The sequence below is a fragment of the Phascolarctos cinereus genome, unplaced genomic scaffold (genome assembly GCF_003287225.1).
Source record: "Phascolarctos cinereus isolate Bilbo 61053 unplaced genomic scaffold, phaCin_HiC Scaffold_4;HRSCAF=312, whole genome shotgun sequence".
Classification (NCBI taxonomy): Eukaryota; Metazoa; Chordata; class Mammalia; order Diprotodontia; family Phascolarctidae; genus Phascolarctos; species Phascolarctos cinereus.
In genome coordinates, this window is record NW_027555847.1 from 558,263,520 (window position 1) to 558,280,493 (window position 16,974).

At 39.3% G+C, this 16,974-nt stretch overlaps 1 protein-coding gene across 3 annotated transcripts in view; it reads right to left on the reverse strand.

The window, feature by feature from the left end:
• The window catches only part of JARID2 (jumonji and AT-rich interaction domain containing 2), a 334,127-nt gene that overhangs the window by 190,320 nt on the left and 126,833 nt on the right, over positions 1-16,974 (reverse strand). For 2 of the 3 annotated variants that reach the window (XM_020986790.2, XM_020986791.2), the window contains exon 2: positions 6,111-6,246. The exons of the other annotated variant lie outside the window; for it this stretch is intronic. In XM_020986790.2, the coding sequence (XP_020842449.1) occupies positions 6,111-6,246 (136 nt within the window). The remainder of the gene's footprint in view (positions 1-6,110; positions 6,247-16,974) is intronic. 3 annotated transcript variants of the gene reach the window in all.

The window sequence follows — 16,974 nt, forward strand, 5'->3', positions numbered from 1 at the left end:
AAATAAAATAAAATAAAATAAAAAAGTATAAAACAGTGATTGAAACTTTACACCTCAACTATAACATGGAGCTATGACCACAAAGTGTCTTGCCACTCACCACACACAGCTGGGTTAAACTCAGAGGCCCTCTTGTGCTCACTGCAGTATCTACTGAGGCTACATGCCTGATGAGAGAATCAGCACCCAGCTATTACTGATCCAGGCCCAAGTCAGGAAGAGAAAAGATGAAAATAATGAATGAATCACTTGTGCCTATGAATAAAGAAAGGAGACGGAAAACATCAAGTTCTGTCTGCCTACGAATTCAACTATCGGTAATTACACCAAAGCCACCTACAAATGCTGGCATTAAGAAATTGTTCTTACCACTTATCCATGTCTCTTTTTCCAAGTGTTTTGCTGCCTACTCTTATACTTAACTTTGCATTCCTTCAAGAGGTTCCTCTCCACAACACCCTAAGAAGCAATGGTACATAAATGCCCTCAGTGGGGCAGCAGGGAACAGGATGCATCTTCATTCTACAAGCTAGTCAAGATTTCTTCTTCTGGTCAGAGGAGCTGCTGGATCTCAGATGCTATTTATAGAAAGTAAACGAATTTCAAATGCAGCTAATAACTCCCTCCTCACTTAGTCTATAATTATGTGTACCCATTATTACTGTGTAATTATTTGTGTACCATGTTATTATTTAAGTGTCCCTAATTTTGGACCTAGCAGGCCAAGGGCTCGGAAGGCAAAAGAGAAAACAGCCTTGTGAGCACCGAGCCCTGAAAAAGGAGGCCTCATTTTCAGCTCATGGTAATCTCTGATGCATTTGCCCCTTCCTAGGACTCTGAAGTGACTGTCAATTATACATCAGAAAGAGAAAACGGTGGCAGGAGGCAAAAACAGGGTTCACAATGAGACTACAGAATTCACAGATCTCCCTTCTCTCACACAGATCTCCCTTCTCTCATATGTTCTTCCAAACGGCTCCAGCTGTAACCCTGGCCATGTCTCCCACAAAGATAACCCAAAAGACATGTACAAGATTCCAGCTAATTTAACCTTGACAAAAAACATCTCACTATCCCCACTCACGGTAAAATCCTAAGAGGGAAGAGTAAAAATGTAGGACATGGACTGCAAAGTCTAAGACTTAACCGCTCTGTCTTACTTGCCTGGAGCCAGGCAACAGGACTGTGTCCACAAAACTAGCTGTTACTGCCACAAACACTGGGAGAACCATGCTGACAGCCAGCCCCACCACAGATACACCAGGATTTCACAGAAGACAAAAAGGTTGAGGTTTTAGTTACTTTTAAAACTGGGCTGCAAATTAATCTACACCCAATGTATGTGACTATACATGGGCAGGCAGTAACATTAAGTGGGTAATGACTTGAAGGAAATGAGAGGAATGCTCTACCAAGAAGTCCCACACAATCTTTTAAATGACAAATATTCAAATTTTGAAAACTGTCTTTTGAAATGAATGCAAAAGAAAATAAGTCTGAAAGACTTCAAGAACTCTGTTCAATATAATGACCAATCATGTCTCCAGAAAGTTAATGAAGAAGTATTTGCCACCTAGGTAGTTGCATGGTACCATGGAAAGAGGACTGGTCAAACCCAAATTCAACCCAAATTCAACCTGGGCAGAGGGCCACAATTTTCTCACCTTTAAAATGGATATCACAGCAGTACCTACCTCACAGAGTTATGGTGAGGAGCAAATGAAATCTTTGTAAAGTGTTTACTTAGGAAAGCACCCGGCACACACTGAGTAGGTGATACATAAATGCTTATTCCCATCTTTCCCTTTCCAATTCCCTCCTCATTAGCAGAGAGAACTGGAGGTCCCCAAAGAGGCTTGTATTTTCATATTGGCCAATATGAGAATTTGTTTTGCTTGATTGGAATGATCTGTTTGGGAGAAGAAAGGGATGGGGAGGGCACAGAATGGGAGGGAGAGAGGAAGGCAAAGTACAATTGCAATACTCAGAAAAGAAGAAAAGGAAAATACAAAATGGGGACACAGAGACAAGGGTAGTATAGTCAGTACAGTTAAATATAATACAGCATACAGTTAAAAAAAATAAAGTGTATATAGTAAGATATTCAAAGATATTCAGTTTCACATCTTTGTATGTTGAAATATTAATGTTTACGTTTAAGCTCAAAACAAAACCAAAAAAAAGTGTTTTGAACTGTACCTCATTATTTCCCACAATCTATTGTCTTATAATAATTCCCAAATATATCACAGGCTAAAATTAGAATGAAGAGGCAGACTTGGATTCTGTTTTGAGTCTGACATAACTTGTTATATGACTGTACTTCACTGAGCTTCAGTTTCCTCATCTGTAAAAAGCAGGGTCAGAACTATATGATACTGTGGAAAGAGTGCTGGATTTAGTCCAAGAAGACCTGGATTTGCATCCCAGCACTAAAATATTAAACAGAAAACTAAGTACATATTTAAAAAATCACATGCAGAAAAAAAATTTTACATTAAAACAACTTAATTTGTTCTATTTTGATCCAAAATCTGGCCTCCTCCTCTTTCTCCCAGTGGTATTCCATAGTCCCCAAGCCAACATTTATATTTTCTATCAACATATTTTAAGCGTGAAATATTCATCATCAAATTATCTTGGTAAATTCTAGACATGATAACCAAGAATTCTTTCTTTTCTGAAAATCTTATTCTATACTTCATGCTTGGGGCTACCATTAATTAAACTATTTCTGTGCTATCTCCACACCAACTTTAGGGTATGAGGGAAAGGAAGCAGAGAAATGATGGAGAAGAGAAGAAATACAACAGTAATAATCAAGGTAAACACTGCACAGCATGTATCCTTCCCTCTTCACTTTCCAGAGCTCAACTTATTTCAACAATTCAAGGGAAAATATCTCATTTAATACGACAAAGGGCTTCCCAAAACAAAAGAAACATCTTCCTTCTGATTCTATTTTCCCATGTAGAGGAAACACAACTAAAAAGTGAACAAAGATGCATTGTACAAGAGCAGAGGTCCTTCTGTAGCCTATGAATGTGAATATTCACAGCCAAACTGCAATACTGATTACCAACAAAATCTCAAAAGTAATGAGGAAAAGGAGTGTCTCATGGGATAGGCTGCTGAGCCCCATCATGACAGCCTCAGTGACAACCCAGCCACCCTAGTGCCATGTGCTAGGCCCTGGATGGCATTACCCAAAGCCTCCAGGGATGTACACAGCCAGGTCACTCTATTTCAGTCTGCTTCACTTCCTACCCTTTAGAAAGTAAAAAAGTTCTTTCTGGGCAGGGAGGCAAAGCTGAGCAATGGGTTTGTTTAGAAAGCCCAGTATCCTCAGAACTAAATACCCAGATCCTGTAAACATGTATGCTTATCTACTAAGAACTACTGGCTGAATATAAGATATCTACCAACAAAGGCTAGGTTTCCTGTAGCCTGAACAAAAACTAATTAAAATTAAACAGAAACAGACACATGAGCCATCTTATAACTAAAAGAAGCCTTCGTGTCTTAGACGGACAAAATTCATAATTACGTCCCTCTTTGGGGGAAAGGGGAGTGTTAGGAGGTGGAACCAGATTAATTATTCCCACCGTAACAACTTTTTTTAAAAAAAAGTCAGTGCAATGACTTTTAAAATTTCCAGCAATCTTGATAGAGATGTCTTTGCCAGCTTTTCTTAGAATTCTGTCCTCCATATTGTGAGGTCCATGGCAACAGTAATAAGAAAAAAAAAAAGGAGCTCTATTCAGCCACTGTGGTTGCCATTGGAATGGATGACATTAGTATTTTTGTTGTGTTACCTAAACTCAGAATTTGCTCCACCATCAACACCTGGCTACTATGACTTGTTGAAAACTTCACAGGTAGCTCAATTTTAAAGAAAGTCCCTTTCCCCCTCCTTAAGTTCAAAAGGAGATTTATTGAAGTCTGCATGACATTTGTGGTTGGAAACCATCCTAAGGCTCATCTTCCATTACAGCTGAGTCTTAAAAAAAAAAAAATTAACAGAGGATAGATCTGTTACTGGTCTTTAGCCAAAGGGCTCTCCCACACCAGCCTCCATTCTCTACTCTCAGACAAAAATCAGACCTGAGAGGAAGGGAATATATAATCATTGTTATAACTACCATCCAACCATCCAGTAAAGTTGTCCAGTGCTGACAAACATCTGCATGGGTAGGCCAGACACTGAGAAACTCAAAGGGCACACATTGAGGAGCGAATAATTTAGATGAATTATAAGGATGGGGGGGGGGGAGAATAAACAAGATCCTCTCTCTATTTTGCTGACCTGATTCAAAAAAATATTTCCCTATGTACTAAACCAACATGCTGGGTTCCATTTGCTGCTACTATTCCCTCCTTCACTTCTAGCTGTATAGGACTTATTCCCAAAACCAGGATTTAATTCTAAACATGCTGTTTAGTCAAGAGAAAGGTAGTCTAGTGTCTCAGACACATAGGAAGTATAGATTTTAAGGAATCGCACGTCACTATTTATAAAGCTCTTTAAGATTTACAAAAATACATTATCTTCTTTGACCCTCAACAACCCTGTTAAGCTATCATCACCATCATTACTATTCTTAACACTTCCTGTACATAACAGATACTCCTTTGATTGTTTATCCCCATTTTATAGATAAGAAAACTGAGGCTCAGAGGGAATTAAATGAAGTGTCCAGGGCCACAAAGGTAGTAAGTTTTTGAGGCAAGATTTGAACCGAGATCTTTTTTATCCACTATACCACACTGCATCTTATAGGTTCCAGATCCAATCAAAAGAATAACAGGAGATGGGTCAACTCTTTTAAACTACATTTCCGCATCAGAAGGAAGAAGCATACATGTATTAGCTTGTGAGATCTTACTGAAACTACAAGAGTCAAGGAGGCATCTTTGGGACTTTCCTCCCTTACCAAACAATACCACCCACCAATCCCAATCCCTCCCACCCCCAAAAAATAGCGTGTTCCTGCCATAAAAATGTAATCATAGGGTCAGCTTTTCCACAAGAGATTTCCAGGCTGCTCCCCTTATAGCTAAGAAACTAGGAGGGAATCAGACACATATGCTTTCCTTGACTTGTTATCAAGGTTCACATGCGTGACTACTAGATTTCCTCAAAGCACAGGCATGTGCTACCAAAGAGGGGGGAAAAAAACCATCTAGCAAGAGTTCAGGAAGCAGAACAGGAGTCACCTGGCCTTCTTTCTACTCCCTACAAGAATAACCCCACCCATCAGCTCAAGTTTCTCCCTCTTCTCCACAAATGCGGGTGGAATGGGAGTCCCACTGAAAGCCACTGCCCCTGATGGTGAGATAATCCACAACCTCAGATCTCCTCTGGTCCAGGCGACTTAGCCTTGGCCAAGTGGCTCCAACACCACAATCTATGTTATCAAAGGAAAAATTAGGGTGCCAGAATAAACTCAGAAAGGACGCGTACCAAGGGCAACCAGTCTTCTCAGGGTTTCATGGAATCCTGTACAATTCAGGCAGCGCAACAGTTAACAGACCTTTTTCTGTCTATACTTAAAGTCCCTTGCCCTGCTTAGTGAGGTAGAAAGAACTATGTGCTTAAAAAAATTAATCTCAAAGCTGTAAAGGATGACAAGTAACATCAAAGTGTCTTCCACACCAATGGGTGATACCCATCTAAGACAGGGGCTTGTGCTTTACTCTATGTCCTTGGAAAGGTAGGGAAAAGAAGGAACAAAGGGCTGTCTGCCAGTGTGGACTGGATCTTCAAGGACAAATCCCAAGACTTCTATCAAGTAGACACCATTACAAACTGAAGAAGATGTGGCCTTCAGCCAGAAACTCAAGAATGACTGGGGCTCAGTGTAAAAGAGATGCGAAACAGAGAGAGGACCAACTGGCCTCTGACAACCACTGCACTGGAAAAAAAGGGGCCGTAAGTGGAAGCCCCTACCCACTCACACTGACAACTTCAGGTACCTGCAGGGAGAAATGAAGGAAGAATTAAAGAGTTTCTCCTAGGGAGCTGCAAAGGTCCCAACCATTTCTCCAAATTCAGCAGCGTTACCATGACGAGAGAAATTCTTCCCCACGTCAGAGAAGAGTCAACTTACCATTTACCGTTTTCAGGCTCCCATTAATACCGTCACCGTGCTGTCTCTTCTGTGCATTCTTGAACTCCTTCAGAGACAAATAAAGGACTTTGCGGACCACCCTTTCTTCTGACCATGGAATCCCATCACTGTCATCCTGAAGATAATAAAGAAAGAAGAGAGGGGGAGGGGGGAATAAAATAAAAGGGGGAGTTACTCAAAAGAACTAGGCAAGTTTTCAGATTCAGATCCTAGAAAATTTATCAAAGAAGAACTGTGTCCAATATCCATATCCAGGATGTCAGAAAGCATTATAACACAAGAGGGATGGAGGCTGTGGCATTTCAGCCATCTAGGCGTCAAAGCCAACCACATGGCCACATCCATTCTGTTGATCAGGGCTTTTCATGGCATGGATCATTTAAAAGTAAATAAAACATTAACCGCAGCAAACTTCCCTTAAATACCTGATAATCAGTAATACCAAGTATTTTATGAGCAGGGTTTAGAAATTGAGGTGTATTATCACCAATACTAACAAGTTCTAAAGCATCTTCTTTTTTTAAACTGGGAAAAGTAAAAAAAAAAAATTTTACAAGCATTTTGGAGTACCTGCTACATGCCAGACGTTGTACTAGGTTCTGGGAACACAAAGATAGAAAACAAAACACACACACAACTAAAAAAAAAAATCAACCATCATTCTCTTAAAGAGTTTCCATTCTCCTGGGGTACTCAGTATAGTGATATGGAGACAAGATGTACAGAGATAAACATACACAAATAGAAGCTGTCATGGGGGGCCAGGGAGGGAGAAGGCACCACAGTAACAACTGAACAAAGCCGGGACCAGGTGAGGCCTCCAGGGGAGGTGGCATCTAAACTATATTTGGGGAGGGAGCAAGCTAAGGATTCTACAATGTATGAATTTGATGACCTCCGAGTTCCCCTCAAATTCTAAACTTAAAATCCTAGCAAAGTGTTTCCTCCACTATGCTAAACCTGTTTGCTACAATGCCTCTTTTTTTTTTCCAAGCTAGATATAGAAGACAGCCTGAACTATAAAACGCAGGAGAAGGAATAATTTGACTTTCCCCTCCCTCATAAAGAGCAAGAGAGTGACACTGTTGAACTTGTGTTTCAGGGTCATCAGTCTGGCAGCCGAGTGGAAAAGGGAGTGAAGAGGGTAAGGCTGGGGGAACCAATAGGAACCTATGGCTATAATCTACAGAGTCAGCTAGGTGGCGCAGTGGATAGAGTGCTGGACTTGCAGTCAGGGAGACTTGAGTTCAAATCTAGTCTCAGAAACTTGGCTCTGACTACATCTGTTTTTTCACAGGCAAAACAGGGACAATAAATGCACCCAGTTCTCCAGGGTTGTTTATGAGGATAAAATGAGATATTTGTAAAGTTCTTTGTAAACTTTAAGGTGTCACTTAAATAAAAGCCATTATTATGGCTGTCGTTAGTATTATTATCATTGCCCATGCAAGAGGTGATAAGGGCTTGTAGAGGGTCATGTGACTGGAGAAAAGCAGTGTGACATGAGAGATGAAGATGAAGGGTGGCAGTACTTTTGATGGAACTAAATTAGGAAAAGAAACAAAACAGCAACTCAAGAAAGAGATGAAAGCCTGGGGGGAGAAAAAAGGTATTGCAGCATGGTGGAGAGAACGATTTGCTAGGATCCTAAGTTTAAAATTGGAAGGGAATTCTGAGGCCATCTAATCCAGATAGCTCCTTTGAAAATTTAAGCAGAAGGAAGTTAGGTGAGTTTTCCAACATGAAACCAAACACTAGAAAAACACATCTTAAAATCCCAACTGAATTCACAAAAAAAGAAATTATGAAAATCAAACACGAGATTAACAGAGCTGAAAGTAAAAATCACATAGGTAGCACAAAAGATGGGATTTGAACTCCCGTCTGCTGACTCCAAACCCAAGGTTCTTTGATTCCAGACCCAGGGCTATTTTCACTATGGTTGTTCAATCACTTCAGTTGTGTCCAACTCTCCATGACCCTATTTGGAGTTTTCTTGGCAGACATACTATAGTGGTTTGCCACTGCCTCCCCCAACTCATTTTACAAATGAGGAAACAGAGGCAAACAGGGTTAAGTGACTTGCCCAGGGTCATATAGCTAGTATACCTGTGAAGCCAGATTTGAAATAAAAAAGATGAGTCTTTCCGACCCCAGGTCCAGCCAGCAGTGGCACTGTATCTACACTGAAATCATTAAATTAGTCAAATTTTAAAATATGTGTGTGTGTGTGTGTGTGTGTGGTGTGTGTGTGTGTATATATATATAATATATATATATATATATATATACATATATATATATACACACACACACACATATATATATAAAACCAAATAAGCAGTATTAAAAATGAAAGATTTCACAACAAATGAATTGTTAAAAACAACTTTGCCCAGTTATATGCCACAAACTGACAACTTTAAAAAGCTGAATTTTTACAAAAACATAAAATATCCCAATTAACAGAAGAGAATTTAAATAAACCAATTTCAGAAAAACAAGGCATAAATGCACTCCCAAAGAAAAATACTGGGACCAGAAAGATTAACAAATGAATTTTATCAAACATTCAAAAAATAATTTATTCCAATTATTCTGCAAAATGTTTGCAAAAAGAATAGAAGAGATCCTACCAAATTCCTTCTATGATTCAAATATGGTCTTAACACCAAAACCAGGGAGAGACAAAAAAGAAAGAAAACTAGAGACCACTGCACATAATGAATATTAATATGAAATTTAAATAATTTAGCAAAGAGGATAAAGTAGGATCAAAAAGACTGTTACAAGTTAAATAAAGTTAGTCAGTCTGTCATGGCTTAGTGAACGGAGCTGACCTCAAAGCAAGGAAGCCTTGGATTTAAGTCCCATCTCTGACATATTAACTGTGTAATCCTAGATTATTTGACCATTCAGTGTCCTGGGCAACAACGTCAACCTCCAGTGGTTTGTCATTTCCTTCTACAATTCATTTTACAAACTGAAGCAAAAGGGTAAAGTTACTTGCCCAGGGTCATGCTGCTAGTACATATCCAAGGCCAAATTTGAACTCAGACCTTCCTGCTTCCATCTATTTGGCCATCTAATTCCTGACTCCATTTACTCTATCTGCTTGGCCACCTAGCATACAAACCCAACACCACTTTACAGAAGAGAAAACTGAGAGGAAAAAAAATTAAGTGATTTGCTCAGGGTCACAGAGCTAGTGAGTGTCTGGGGTCTGAATTTCAACTCAGATTTTCCTCAGAATACAGCATTCCATCCACTGCACCACAGAAAAGAACTCATGGTTGCGTGCGTGCGTGAAGATTACAAATTTTAAAAGCCCAAAACACTTTTTAACATGAAACTGTACTGACAATCTACTCAGCTCTGTTCTGTTCGAAGGCCCCAGGCTTCATCCTGACCTCAGTTACTAAAAAAGAAACATCCTCTTCACCTAACTAGTGACTTTAGGGGGGGAAAAAAGTCAACCATCATGTGTTTAGGTAAGTTAAACCAGGTAACATGAAGGATTAAAAAAAATCCTACAAAGGAAAGGATTTATGATATTTACTGACAAAACACTTACTTCTCTATTCTTCTATCTGTAAAATGGCTTACCCAAACCACTAGGCAAACCTATGACCAAGATGTGAGATAGAAGTTCTAGTACTAAGATGAAGGTGAGCCTCTGGAGTGTTCTGTAAGAATCTCTGATCTTGGTTAAGGCTTGATTATAACATCCCTCTACCTGAATGAGGTCACCCATTTACATGCCCCAGCCCCCCAGTGTCATCCCACCCCCTTCCTCGTGTACGTACATGTGTACAGACACACAGATACACACACCCCACAGACACATGAAACACTAAACCAGCAAATCGCAGAATTCAATCTGGTAATAAATTGACCTTGGTGCTATGATTCTACAAGCACACCTCACAAAGGTGACAATAATCCACAACATTAAAAATAAAACCAGCTTTTGGGGATGCAGAGTCATGATGAATCACCTCTCAATAAATCTTTGGCTCCCTAGGAGTGGTTTCCTAGACATATAAACCAAAGATGAAGGTATTCCAGAAACATTCCTCCATTTAACCCTATGAAAACATCCACCCACTCACATCTCACTGAAGTGGGGAAAACAACGTAAAAGAAAACTCTCCCCGTGTCTGGATGTTAACCAAGAAATACTTACAAACTCAACTTGTACTTAGAAGCTACCACCACAATGAGTGTTACTGCTTATAACTCAACAGAAAGGCCGACACATAAGGGGCTCAGTAAATACCACATAATTTTTCCCTCAAAAAAAAAAAAAATTACACCATCACTTCTCAAGTTAACCATCTTATTAAGCATCATATGTAGATATGTGTGTGCAAGTGCTTGTATGTATATATGGCCTATTGCCAGGCACTGAGGACACAGAGAGAAAAGGTAAACATTATTAAGTTTACATTCTGCCAGAGACCCCTGGTTCATATGAAGAAACAGGAGAAGGCCTAAGAAAAGGTATAGGGAGTGGCACCTGAACTGAGCAGTAAAGGAAAGCAGAGATGCTGTTAAAGGTGAGGAGGGAGTATATTGTAGGCATGAGGGAGGGAGGGAAGGAGGGAAGCAGGGAAGGAGGGAGGGAGGGAAGGAGGGAGGGAGGGAGGAGGGAGGAGGAGGGAGGAGGAGGAGAAGGAAGGAAGGAAGGAAGGAAGGAAGGAAGGAAGGAAGGAAGGAAGGAAGGAAGGAAGGAAGGAAGGAAGGAAGGAAGGAAGGAAGGAAGGATTTAATAAGCCTAATGGGAGAGATGACACATGGATGGCTTGAGCAACAAGTGGAGGGAAAAATCCTATGGTCTTTAGAATGAAGTGATAAAGCAGATGGTGATTCCTCTTCTTACATGTCATTCCCACTGGTAATATCAATTTCTGATGTCAGACCCCTTTGCAAGGCTGAGGACTTTGGCAACAAGAACTTTCTTTTCTAGGTCTTCAAGAGCTAGAGTACCTGCAGGCTGCTATAATAAGCCAGTTTGTCAGGAAGGAAAGATGTAGTCAGAGAAATCTCTCCTTCAACCTGCACTCACTAGCTGCAAATCACTCTCCCACTCTAAATCTCATTTCTTCATCTGTAGAATGGAAGTAAAAGACTTACAAAGACGCACCTCACAGTCTGCTATGGTGAAAGCCTTTTATAAAACTTGAAGCACTTTATAAATGATTCGTTATTATCCCGATCTATAAACTTCCACCTGGCTTTACTTGCTGGCCTGGACCCCACCACAAGAAAACACTTATCCCAAAAACTTCTGGACCCTCCACCCATATTTCAAGTGTAAGTACACGTACCCACACACAATATAATTAATATTTAATGAAACAATTACATTCACCCATCCATATCAGTAACAGATGGATACAGACCAACTTGATTGGGCAAAAGATCTCAGGTTACTTAAGCTAAAATTTTGGGTAAACTAAGATCTGAAACACATTCTATCCAATAATGTGACTCCCTCCTTTTTGCTTTTTACAATCTGCACATGCATCTGAAGGGAAACTTAAGACACACATTCACTTAACTAAAATTTTTATCCTGCACGTGGTATTTGAGACCCATCATAGAAAATGGCCTCTTGGGTCCCTTTGTCTCTTGGTCATAAGCCAGACTGGTCATAAGACTTGAAAGCAGGAGATCATTTTACCAGAAATATTAAAGGTCTACCTTATCCAGATCACAACGGAATCTCTCCCTTCTCTTGAACAAAGTTTCACATTTCATTGTTCTCTAACAATCCCACAGCAGATGTTCTGGCTTATACAACTAACTGGCGTAGATTTTTATTTCCACAAGTAATAAATAAAAGCTTGCATCTATATAGCACTTTATAAATGTTTTTCTAACTTTATTCTCATATTAACACTGGGAAGGAGGTGCTACTATTACCTTCATTTTACAAATTAAGAAACTGAGGCAGACAGTGGCTAAGTGACTTCCCCACAGCCATACAACTAATAAGGGTCTGAGGCTGAATTTAAACTCAGATTTTCCTGATCCCAAGTCCAGCACCTTATCCACTGCACCAACAAAGTGCCAGTGTTTAACAAAGATTTAATTGGTCAACTTAAGTGATAAATCACTGGGAATGAAATAGAGAAGCACCATGGTGGGAAGACCTAATTTGCCACTTTACAATGCAACACAGGAGGATTTAAATAATGATATGTTTCCAATTCTATTCTCAAACGCAAATAAATACCCAGGTCTCTCACATAACAAGAGGGGAGGTGGAAGTTCTCTTCATCTTTATTTGTATAACGGCTTTTAAAGGACTGGTAAGTTGGGGGTAAAGTGATTCTTTGGAAATTTAATAGGACATATTTAAATTTCTTTGGATGACTCGAGATGAACAAAGTGCCTTACTGTATTTACTGGATAACTTAAGTCATAGGACTATAGAGCTGAAAGGGACCTCCAGCAATCATGTGAAATACCATAATCTACGATGCTATGACCTAAGCTAAGTCCTTCATTTCACTAATGAGAAAACTAAGTTCAGGAGAAAACTGACTTGCCCAAGGTGACAGAGACAGAATTCAAAATCAGCCTGTCTGCCTTGAAATCCAGCTCTGACCACTAGACATACAATACATAGGGAGGGTACGTACTGGGGACCATATCTAACAAGATATATTTGAAGGTGCCGGCAATATTTTTGCCTGGACAAAAAAAAGACAATAATTATTATGATGATGATCATTGATTTAACATGGGACAGAACTGAGTTTTAATTGTACCTGAGTAACCAGAGGAGAATTTAATTTATTCTCCTTTCAAGAAAATATAGAAGGGTGAAGAAAAAGGGAATGAAGGGGAAAGAAAGGGAATAAGCATTTACTAAGCATCTATTATGTGCCAGTAACTGTGCCAAGCACTTTACAACTATTATGTCATTTGATCCTCACAACCCTGTAACAGAGGTGCTATTACCATCCTCATTTTATAGTTGAGGAAATGGGAAGCAGATAGAAGTTAAGTGACTTGCCCAGGCACACAATGCTGGTATTTGTGCCTGAATTTGAACTCAAAGCTTTCTGACTGCAGGCCCAATTCTCCATCCAGAGCTGCTTAGAAAGAATATAACTACCATTGAGTTTGGTTTTATTTATTGGGAGTAGGGAAAGGGTACTAGCACAAACTCAAAGGACAAATGAGTATAACATTCTCTTTATACTTTGTCCCCAATACTGAACTTAAGTGCTGATGTCAAATCAAATCAATGTTCTTTAAATAAACCCTGAAATGAAGCACTATGGCAATCTATAATACTTGGTGTGAATAAATCTACTGAGAATTCAAAATATATTTCTACATACTTTAGGCTTTAAAAACTGAATTATTGATTTGATATACCATAACTGCATCAGGAGTTCTTACAATTTATTGTCTGAACACCTATTTGGAGGCTTTTAAAAAACATGGACTATTGATGAGGCAAGCTATAAACTGCACTCAATCATGACAGAGGTGAAAGTCTTTACAGCAGGCTGCCCTCCAGTACAAGGGATGCCAAATTCACTGACAAGATGGTGACCGACCTCTGGTGTCAGGGATACATTCAGAACACATGCACAGTTCTGACTGAATAACCAATATATTACTGCAACAAGGCATGGACATTCAACAAAACTGATAATGGTTGACCTTTACAGAATGCTTTAAGGTCTGCAAAGCTCTTCACTTATCTTATGTCATTTGAACCTCAAAACAACCCTGTAAGGCAGGTACTACAGCTATTGTTACAGATGGAGAAACCGAGGTTCATATCTGAGTAGGCTGATGTCACATAGCTAGTAAAGGTCTACCTGACTTGAAACTCAATGATATTCACTAAACCACAGTAGAAGGTAGGGAAAGGGGAACAGGACGGACGTGGGCACCAGGAGAAGGAATTATTTTCTACAAGTTATCTAGTATAGCCATTCTCAGTCTATTAAGCAAAAGGCCTAACCCAGTACTTCATGCCTATTTCTTAATATCTGAAATAATGACCTGACCCTGTCCACAATCTCCCTTCAAATAAGCAAAGCTTAATGGGGCCTTGGAAGACCTTTGATCTGAGATATGCACAATCAGAACACATTTATATATTATACAAAGCAATATATCACCCACATTATTCAAGTATTCTCACACATAGAAAATCAGTTTTGCAGAATATTCTTTCATTTTGCATGGAGGCTGGACTAGAATAATGATGACCTCTATGGTCCCTCCCAACTGTAACAAACTAATTTACAAATAAAGACTGGGTCTTGCCACGGCAAATTTTTCGTACAAAATAGAGTTCAAATCCAAATGCTTTGAGTCACTATGAACAAACAAATCCTACAATAGGATCTGGATGAACCTTTCTTCTCCTTAAGCATCCAAGCCCGAAGAGAAGCCAATACAGCCAATAAAGACACCCAAATTGCTTTTGTGTATAACCTTCAAGTGAAAAGGAAGCTAATAAGAAAACCACATTGAGATTAAATCCTTGGAGGTTGTGCACACCTGCATTTTGAGTTAAAGTCAAAAATCTTCCATGCAGTTTTAAATATCTGATCTGGTTTAGTTTATACCCAGGGTCATAAATCAACAGAGGGAGAAAGGTAATATAGTTACATGCAGCATTAAGTTCCATGTAAAACTATAAAAGCAGTCTCCAAGAGAATGTAGCATTTAATAGAACTTGATACCCCCAGTACGTACCAATGTTAAGTTTCCAAATGGCGAATGCTAAAGAAATGAGATGGGGTGGTAGACAAAATGACCAAAGCTTCCCCGTTTCATTCTGCCAAGATAAACATTTAAAGGAAAACCGAGATCCTATGTTTTGGGGAGTGAAGAGGAGGGAGAGAAGGACACAGTTTCAGTCAGATGAAGAAAGAAAGAAGTTTAAATTTCCTCATTTATCAGAATTAGACTGACCCTTCAAAGCTCACTGCTGGTAGCATTTGCCCTAAATGCCACCTCTACCACCATTGTCAGCTTAATTGATTTTCTTGTACTCCTAAAAGCGAAGCTCAAAAGGTCAGCCTCAACTAGCAACACAAATCTACAAGGAGTTAATTAAAATAATTTCTTTTCCTTTTCTTTCTTCTTTTTTTAGGTGGTGGGTGTGGGGGAGAGGGTCAGATCTTTAAATCCAAATGAGATCACCCTCTGTTAGCATCTAAGTACATGAGAAGCAAATTACATAGGGGGGTGGGTAGAGGGGTGTGTGTGTGTGTTTGTGTGTGTGTGTGTGGTGTGTTTGTGTGTGTGTGTGTGTGTGTGTGTGTGTGTGTGTGTGTGTGTGTGTGTGTGAAGAGGGCTTCAAGGGAGACGAGATTAAAGACTAATAAAAAGGTGCTTGACAAGGAATTTGGGAACTTTATGCAAAATTCACTGTCCTGCTACACACACACACCCCAAAAGGGCTGGATTTTGTCAACTGGAGTAAGAATTGTCTTGCTTTCTTCAGTTTGACTGGATGGATACATTGGAGCCTCAAGGAAGAGAAAGATGGCTTCAAAGTCACTTGTTTCTGATCTGCTATTTTTCTATAAAAGACAACCTAAAATACAATTTCACTTTCTCTTCACTCCCCTTCTTCCAGATTTTAGTGATATTAAATATGGCAACGAGACCACTGGCATGAGCAGAAACAATCCAGTGTAGCTGGATCTGTTTACTATTCTCCACTGAAATTGATTTAATGAGAATTATTTTGTTGTTGTTGTTGTTGTTTTTGCCTTTTTGGTGAGGCAATCAAGGTTAAATGACTTGCCCAGGGTCACACAGCTAGTAAGTGTCATGTGTCTGAGGCCAAATTTGAACTCAGGTCCACCTGACTGCAAGGCTGGAGCTCTATCTACCGCGCCACCTCACTGCCCCTAATGAGAATTACTGTAAGTGAAGGATACTTCCTTCTATCATCAAGGAAGATGTCCAGACTCTTCTCTAAGAGGGGAAAGGGAAGGGTGGGGGATACCATTCCTAACTTCTCATTTGTGCTAGAACAAATAAAACCAAATATAGCCCTTCAGGCCCCAAAAGTTTATAAAGGTTGACTCAAGGAAACATGATCTAGGAATGTGATAAACTATTAGGAATGATGAACCAGACAGATTCATAGAAACCTCTGAAGACTTTGTGACTAATGCAGAGTAAAGTAAGCAGCACCAGAATCATTTACAAGATTACAGAACTTTGATCAACATGGTGATCAATCATAAGTCACGAAGATGAATCATACTCCCCACATCTGGATAGAAAGAAAATGGACTAGAGGTGCAAAAAGAGACACGTATATACTGACACAGCCAACGGATCACCTAAATTTTGTTGGAGGACAAAGGGTGGGTGTTGGAGTTATGTGATGCAAAGAAGAAGTTCTACAGCAACATTTTAAAAATACACATAAAATGTAGAGAGGGAAATTTTGAAGGGTACACAGACAAGCAGAGCAGGGTTTTGTTTTTTAAATCATGTCTCATTTTATATATATATATGTGTGTGTGTATACACACATACATACATAGATAAAATATACATATTAAACTATTTAACAGTTCAGTCTCATTGAAGTCTCTTTTCTACTCCATGAAATATTCATGTGTTGATGTCAGCTAAGTTCACAATCAAGAAAATTTCTATAAAAATACAAACTTGCTAAAGCTCAAATTCTATTTATCAAAGAACAAATAAGACTTAGAATTCCTTCAGTTTATCTGCATACTCATCCATATAAAAGAGTCTAGAAAATGCTTTAATTACCAATATTCAAGTACCAAAAAGGGGAAGAGTTGGGAGAGAACTATCCTCCCAGAGAAAC